Source organism: Neopelma chrysocephalum, unplaced genomic scaffold, assembly GCF_003984885.1.
Source record: "Neopelma chrysocephalum unplaced genomic scaffold, ASM398488v2 Primary Assembly neopelma1_224, whole genome shotgun sequence".
Classification (NCBI taxonomy): Eukaryota; Metazoa; Chordata; class Aves; order Passeriformes; family Pipridae; genus Neopelma; species Neopelma chrysocephalum.
In genome coordinates this window covers 27,688-35,311 of record NW_020897886.1, presented here as the reverse complement: position 1 = coordinate 35,311, position 7,624 = coordinate 27,688, and the positions used below count along the sequence as shown (strand labels likewise).

At 63.6% G+C, this 7,624-nt stretch overlaps 1 protein-coding gene across 2 annotated transcripts; it reads right to left on the bottom strand.

The window, feature by feature from the left end:
• Positions 1-3,924: 3,924 nt before the first annotated feature.
• On the bottom strand, positions 3,925-6,478 carry VPS37D (VPS37D, ESCRT-I subunit). Of its 2 annotated transcripts, XM_027703292.1 has the most exons (4): positions 6,326-6,478; positions 5,331-5,502; positions 4,727-4,809; positions 3,926-4,554 (listed from the first exon to the last, which is right to left on the bottom strand). In XM_027703292.1, the coding sequence occupies exons 1-4, from the start codon at positions 6,446-6,448 to the stop codon at positions 4,051-4,053; spliced, it is 882 nt and encodes a 293-aa protein (XP_027559093.1). In that variant the 5' UTR covers positions 6,449-6,478; the 3' UTR covers positions 3,926-4,050. The 2 variants fall into 2 exon arrangements, with proteins under 2 accessions (XP_027559092.1, XP_027559093.1); XM_027703291.1 differs by lacking the exon at positions 6,326-6,478 and having other exon boundaries at positions 3,925-4,554; positions 5,331-5,805.
• Positions 6,479-7,624: the final 1,146 nt, after the last annotated feature.

The following is a 7,624-nucleotide window of genomic DNA, read 5'->3' as shown; positions in this document are numbered from 1 at the left end:
CCATGTTTTGCCAGCTCTGTGTCACCAAAAGGAACTGCCTGGGGGTGAGTTGCTGGTAGGGCCTCAGCTGTCACCCCATGTCAGGCCTGGACTTCTTTACCCAGCTCTTTCACCTGAGGGTTATTCTGGGTTCCTTCATGTTGCTCATTCCCACCCTTGAATCACAACAGACATCACACCAAAGGGAAGCAACTAAATCTGAGTAATTGGCCACTTGGTAATTTGATACTATCACATCAAAAGGAAATCAAAAGTTCCAGGGAAGCTGAGACAAGCTGGATGAAGCCTAAGAGCCCCAGTGCTGAGGCCTTGCAAGCTCATTTCAGACCCCACTCCCCAGTACTGCCTCAGCTCGTTCTCGTGGGTTGATGTCCCCATAACCACAGGTTTGGGGTGCTGAGCTGCTCATATGGGGTGCTGGGTGCTGCAGCCTGGGGGTGTGGGGTCACAGAGCCCCATCAGGGTCTCTTCCCTCCTCCTGGAGTAGCTGGGCTGCTCGTTGGAAAGGAAGGGGTTAAACCTGGCTCCTGGAAGGTCTTTGGGGGTGCCAGCTGGGCTGGGGGCATGAGGGGCAGGGACAGGGAGCTGCAGGCTGGGGGAGCAGGGCCCTGAGCAGCAGTAAGAGGTGGCCATCAGCCTCCCCCCAAAGGGGCTGGTCTGGCAGGGCTGGGCTGAGGGGACAGCCCCTGGGACAAACTCAGCCCTCACCTGCCCTGGGATCTGTGGGCAGACCTCTGCACTCCAGTCCTGCTGCTGGTGGCTCTGCCCACCCAGGGAAGGGCTGCCACGCCTGGCAGCACCCGGGGATGGGGGGGCAGCTCCCCCCCCCTTCAGCAACATCCCCTGCAGCCACTCCTCTGTTAATAGAGTTAATTGTTAATAGAGTTCCCTTGGTTAACAGCCCCAGTACCTGCCCCCGGGGGCCCAGCTGGGACACCCTGGCATCCCCATCCCTGGCTGGCCCCAGCTGCAGCCCAGGTTTACACCCCATTTGCACCCCCACTGCCCCAGGGATTGCGGCTTAGGGGGTCTCCTGGTGACACACACACACACACACCCCTCCTCTCGCAGCTGTCCTGGCTCTGGGAGCTGCTCCTTATCCAGCCTGGCTTCCACAGAGCCAGTCTTGGGTAGGATGGGGGGGCACTCCCAGCCTCCTGCCCGGGTTTGGCTGCACACCAGCTGGAGAGGGGCTGGACTGGGCCCAGGCTGCTCCCTGGGCCAGCAGAAATTAATGCACATGCACACCTGGTGGGAACCCGTCCTCCTCCTCCTCCCTGGGGTGAGCAAGGGCACCTTGCCCCCCCTTGACGTGGCTCTGCTGGGCAGGGACAGGGAGAGGCAGAGGGAGCCACTGTGCAGGCAGGAGGGGCACAGAGGGTCACCCTGTTTGCTGCCAGCTCCTTACTGCCTGTTAACTGATATCCCTGCCTGCTCCATGAAGGACCTTGTCCCCAGTCCCAACTTCCCTGTAAAGGGGCTGGAGCTGCTGGTGGGAGCAGACAGGCAGACTCCCCACGTTCCCCAAGGGCACAGGTTGCACCAGGGTGCAGGGACACTCCCTGCCAGGACCACCCCAGTGGGGGGGCCCAGCCACTCACCTGGCCCAGGACCAGCTCCAGGGTGGGAGGAACCTCCCCAGGGCAAGGGCTCACCTTGTTTGGCAGCTCTCCTGTGGTTAAAGGACCCCAAGGTTCCCCTCCCTGAAGTGGGGTGGTGGCCAGCCCAGCAGGACCATGGGGCTGCCAGGGCCAGCCCACACTCCTAGAGCAGGGCAGGTACCTGGGGTGCTGCAGGGCTCCTATGGAGGGACAGACAGATGGACACCCAGGGCCATGGCAGCCCAGCTCACCTTGGTCCTTGGACTGTCACTTTTAGTGTGCCAGCTCTGGTGGGACACACACCCTCCCTAGCTGCTCACTGTGAGGGTTCACACGCATGGACCTGCCTTGGAGGTGACTCGGTACCTGCTCGGGCCAGGGAAGTTTGTCCTGGAGCTGGTGACAGACCCACCCAGCACTGCCTGGGAGACCCACTGGTGAGGCCTGGCTGGTTTTTGGGTGGCTTGCCTCCTCATGTGTTGTCCCACCTGGCAGGGCAGTGACAGCCCACCAGTGTTACCTCTGCAGGTGCCTGGCTCTGGGCTCTGGCACACACCATATCCCCACGCCATTGCCTCAGGGTCCTCTCCTGAGCTGTGAGCTAAGGTGGTCTTCCTCTTCCAGGTGGGCATCCTCATCCCCAGGGAGAAGCCTTCTCACTCAGAGCAAACACCTCACTTGGGCCCATGTCCCCACACTGCACCCACAGCTCCGGGCATTCCACACTGTCCCCCTCAGGGTAGTCTAGGGCAGGTGGGCTTGTGCATCCCCTCCAAACACTGCAGACAGTCCCACACTGACCAACTGGCCTCCAAAGTGCTCCTGCTTGGTCCCCTGACATCCCTGGTTAGGTCACCCCTGTGGGACTGGTACAGTGACCCAATCAAGCTCCTGTGCTGTGGCTGCCACCCTCCTGTGGTCCTTCCTCCTGGCTCCTGTGGTCCTTCCTCCTGGCATATGGCAAGCACAGAGCCTGACTGTGATAATCAGGCCTTTCATTGACAGGCTGAGCCCAAACTGAGCCTAGTGGGACCCAGGAAAGCAGGAGGTGCTCTGTGAAACCCCACATATTCCAGTGACTACCATCTCCTCACCTGCCAATAAAGTCACAGTGGCTGGTCTCCAATTTATCCGACTTTTATCTGCTTTTAAACCTCCCCCAGTCCCACAAATGAGGGCTGGAGGGTGATCAGACACTGCAAGCTAATGATGCATATTCTGGGGGGCTTTGTAGCCTGAGCCAGGGCCTCTTGCTGCTTGGGATGGTCTCCAAACAGTTTATGTACCAGTGCCAAGCTGCAGGGCGGGCAGGCAACTGGGAAAGAAGAAAAGAATGCTACAACCAGACAGGGGCTGAGAACACGAGAAGAGCCTGAAACCAAACCAAAAGCTAAAAACAGCACAAGGAGAAATCCCACAGCAGGGAACAAACAACCCAGGGTGCCCAGGAGGCTGCAGCTGGAGGAACCAGGGCTGTCCCCCCTGGATGGGGGATACTACTCCCTGGTCTCATCATCATGTGATATTAAGCAAATCAACAGAGGAGCCTGGGATGACACAGGGTGAGCTCAGGCCTCCTGCCACCTTTTCCACTGGGGGTTAGTGGAACTGGGGAGGTAGATGGGGAATGGCAAAGGGTACAATGGCCTTGAGGGGATGAGAAAGGTGGGCACAAGCACAGGCTGATGGGACCAGCGGCTGCCAAGCTGTGAGTGAACCCAGCTGGCCCTGGGGTGAGGGCTTGGCTGCTGGCACGAGGCATCTCTGGTCACCTGAAGCCTTCACCCCGTGCAGGGCCAAACTGGTCCCTGACACCTCTCTTGGTGGGAACACACACTTATGGGGAGCTCTGCACCCCTTGTGGGGGCTCTCACCTCCCCTGGGGTGGTGGTGAGCTGAGCCAAGAGCAGGCACGATGCCTGGGGGCTCCTCGGGCTGGAGGACCCTCCTTGGCTGCCAGTCACCTCTGAGCCCGGCAAGCTTCCCCCTGCAACCCCTTCCTCCCTGCCTGTCCCATCCTGCTGTTCACAGCCAGAGCCAAGGGGTAACACAGAGCATGGAAAGAGCCTTTATTTAGGAAGCATGTGGCACCCAGTGCCCCTGGGCCCTTTTCCCTGCTATCCCCCCCCGACTAAGCCCACACACATCCCTAAAGGCCACCCACCCCCACCTCCTCTCACTGTTCCTCTTGCTGTGGATGCAGAGACCTCCCCCTGGCAGCTCCCCAAACACAGGACCCCCTCCCCAGCCACAGCACCTGCCCCATCCCACCCCCAGCCAAGCACCTCCGTCCCTCCGTGAGCACCCACCCCTGTGTCTGCCCCACAGACCCCGCAGCCCCTCAGAGCTGTGCCAACACCACCCCCCACCCCACATGCTCCCTGGCCAGGGTGTTCCTGTGCAGCCCCGTGGAGGCACAGGAGCAGGGACATCCCCTATCCCTGCCCTGCTACCGGTGCGGAGGCTCCTGCTGCTGCTGTCGCAGCCGCTGCTGCCTGCGGACGGGCTGGGGGCTGAGCACGGGGATGTGTCCGACGAGGCGCAGGGGAGAGCCTGGGCTGGGGATTTCAGAGCAGGGAGATGCTGGCTGCTGTCCCAGGGCTGGGAGATGGTGCTTGGGAGGCGCAGCTGGCACGGGAAAAGGCACAACGGCCTCCGAGGGGATGAGGAAGGCGGGCACAAAGCCGTAGGAGAGATCGAAGGCTTTGGGGGCTACTCCACTCCGTAACGGGGCAAGGCGGGCTGGTGGTGGGCTAGCCGGGGCACCTGGGCACTTCGTGGGGCCCGCAGGGTCCCTCCCCACCTGGTCCTTCTGCACCTGGTCCTTCTGCAGCAGCTCCTGCAGTTTCTCCAGCTGTGTCCGGCAGATGTGGGAGCGTGTGCGGCTCTGGCAGAAGGACTCCAGAAAGGACTCAAGGGGCAGGTCCTGGGCCAGGAACTGCTCTATCTGTACCTGTAGGATGGACAGTGGGACAATATCAAGCCAAGACAGCTGTAGGACCACAGAGGGGACACTCCTGGACCCTTGGACTCTTCTCCAGACCCTGGCATGTGGGAAGGCATGGAGAGCAGTCCAGGGCCCAGGCAAGGAGGGGGCAGCAGCACAGGGGTCTCAGCTGACTCACCTCTGACTCTGCTTCAGAGGCATCGAGCCTGGCTTGGAGCTGGCCCAGGGCGCTCTGTGGGCTCCACTTCTCCAGGTAAGCCTCTGTGTGTCAGAAGGGGATGGGGCTGCAAACCTTCCCCTGGATGTCCCCACTGCTGGGGTTGCCACCTTTCCCATCCCAAAGCATCAGCTCCTCCCTCTCTTGAACTGAAACACTCCCAAACACATCCCTGGGGCCACCTGCACGCCAAGACCTGCATCCCCCCTTGGCACTACGGCTGCTCAGAGCAGCCGTGGCTGCCCCATCCCTGGAAGTGTCCAAGGCCAGGTTGGACAGGGCTTGGAGCAACCTGGTCTGGTGGAAGATGTTCCTGCCCATGGCAGAGGGTGGAACGAGATGATCTTTAAGGTCCCTTCCAACCCAAACCATTCTGTGATTCTATAACTGGTCCCAGCCGAGGGTTCACTGTGTCACAGGCAGCATCATCCCCCACTGCTCCTGATCGCGACTGGACCATTTCCCTGGGGCAGGTTCAAGGATGCTGAGCCCACCTGGACCCTCATATTAATTAATACAGGCCATCCCAGGCTCTGCCCCATCCCATCGGCTGCACCCCACTCACCCAGGCGCTGCTGCTTGTCCCAACATGCCTCTCGGATCTCCCGCAGCTCCTGGTACTTGATGGCCAGGGAAGCCTTCCCGTCCTCCAGCCGTGGGCGCAGGGACAGGTTCACCCTGGCCTGGGTACAGTTTGAAGCCAAACACATCTCCCGCTCCTGCTGCAGACTCTGGAACTGTGGGGACGGGAGCGTGGGATGTGTGTCAGCACTGGGAAAAATGGGCAGAACCAGGCAGATCCAGCAGCCTGTTGGGCGGGGGTCCGAGTCCATCCAGGGGCGAACCCTCTCTTCCTGCACTGTCTCCATGCCTCTGCTCTGCCTGGAGCATCCCGGGGGGATGCAAAGGCTGGCGCCGGGCTACGCACGGAAAACCCCCGCGCCGGCTGCCCAACCCCTCTTCAGGAAAAGGGCTCGGCAGCGGCATGGATGTCGGGGGGGATCCACGCACCCTCCCCTCGCTGCACAGACACTGTCTGGGGGGGCCAGGGGAGACGCTGAAATGGGGCCGAGAGCGATTCCAGAATAACCTGCGCCCGCTCCCGCAGCGGAGCCGGGAGCGCGCAGGGCTCATCCTGGCTGCGCGGAGCGAGGCCAGGCTGGAAGGCGGGCGAGGGGCCGGGGCCTCCCCAGATCTCGGGGCTGCGGGGGGCAGCGGATGGGGTTTGGTGGCCGCGGGTTTGGTGGCCCGAGGCTGCAGCGCAGGAGCCCCGCGCTGCCGTAGCCGGGACGCCCGAGCGAAGAATCCCCCTCCCCGCCGGTGGATTCTGCGGCTCCTCCAGAGCCCCCGGGATTACGGGTGTCAAGGAAAGGGCAGCGGGCGGCGGGGCCGGGACGGGCGGGGGATGCCCGGCCCCGCAGCGCCGGTGCCCGGGCCGCGGGCGGCTCCACCTTGCGCACCGGGACAGCCCCGCTGGGGCGAGCGGCGACGGCTCGGCCCCGCCGGCTGCGGGACACGGTTCCCCCCCGATCCTCCTCGATCTCCCCGGCCCCCCGTTACCTTCCTGCTGAGGCGGGCGGCGCGCTGCAGCCGCGGCTCGTCCTGCAGCAGAGCCCGGAGCTGCGCCGTGCTCAGCGCACCGAGGCGGCGCGGGGAGCCGGGAGGCGCCGCGGGCCGGGACATGGGCCGGGGCCGGGATTGGGATCGGGACCGGGACCCCCCCGCCCCCGCCGCCGGGAGCCGCGCGCGCCCCCCGCGCGCCGCCCCGCGCCCGCCGCCCCCGCCGGTCTTAAAGGAGCCGCAGCGGAGCGCGAGGCGCTCCCGCTCCGCACCGCGCCGCCCCCGGCCGGGGGACACCGGCACTGCTCCCGCTCCGCGCACCCTGCGCACCGCACCCCGCTGTGCCCACCCTGCACCCCGCTGTGCCCACCCTGCACCCCGCTGTGCGCATCCTGCATCCGCTGTGCCCACCCGATACCCCGCTGTGCCCATCCTGCATCCCGCTGTGCGCATCCTGAATCCGCTGTGCCCACCCGATACCCCGCTGTGCCCACCCCGCACACTGCTGTGCGCATCCTGCATCCGCTGTGCCCACCTCGCACCTCTCTGTGCCCACCCCGCAGCCCTCTGTGCTCACCCTGTGTTCTGCATCCTACACCCCGCCCCGCGCACCCTGCTCCCCTCTGCGCACCCTCTGCGCACCCTCTGCGCACCCTCTGTGCACCCTCTGCACCTCACTTGGCACAACCTGCATCCCGCACCCCACTGTGCGCGCCTCGCACCGCCCCCGCGCCGTGAACATCCCGCACCCTGCTGTGCACATCCCACCTGCTGCCGCCGTGGTCTCACCCGTCTTGTGACACACCCCGGTGACCTGTCCCCGCGGGTCTGGAGAGGCGGGAGCCAAGGGACACCCTGTCACTGGGACACCCTGTCACTGCAGCTCTGTTCGAGCCCCTTTGGCCCCCAGGGAGGGCACAGGTGGGAGTGCTGCCCCACTGGGACTGGGAACTGCTGCCACAGGGTGCGGTGGTCACTAAATGTTTGCAGTGATTCAGAGACTTAGAAGAAAAATTCCAGGACCCTCCAACAGCCATCTCTCCTTGCTGCTACCAGCCTGTGCTCCTGGCATAGGAGAACTGCTCTTCCAGACAACACAAATCCATGCTGGAACTCTCCTGTGCCTCCTCTCTCTGTGCTGTGGTGCCCAATGAAAGGCAGGCACAGGCTGTACATGGAGGTCCCACCAGTCCTCTGTGCTCTGGTTGGGGGGACTCAGTGGTTGGTGCTGGAGGCTCTCAGTGGGGCACTTCCACCAGGAGTAGCCCCAGGCTTTCTTTTTCCTCAGACACCCCCAGC

Excerpts from the sequence above, each read along its gene's own strand:
- VPS37D (XM_027703291.1), bottom strand. The coding sequence starts at position 5,634 with ATGGAGACAGTGCAGGAAGAGAGGGTTCGCCCCTGGATGGACTCGGAC. Across the intron at positions 4,810-5,330 it reads GGACAAGCAGCAGCGCCTGG|AGGCTTACCTGGAGAAGTGG; the intron begins GTGAGTGGGGTG and ends TCTGACACACAG. Across the intron at positions 4,555-4,726 it reads CCTCTGAAGCAGAGTCAGAG|GTACAGATAGAGCAGTTCCT; the intron begins GTGAGTCAGCTG and ends TCCATCCTACAG.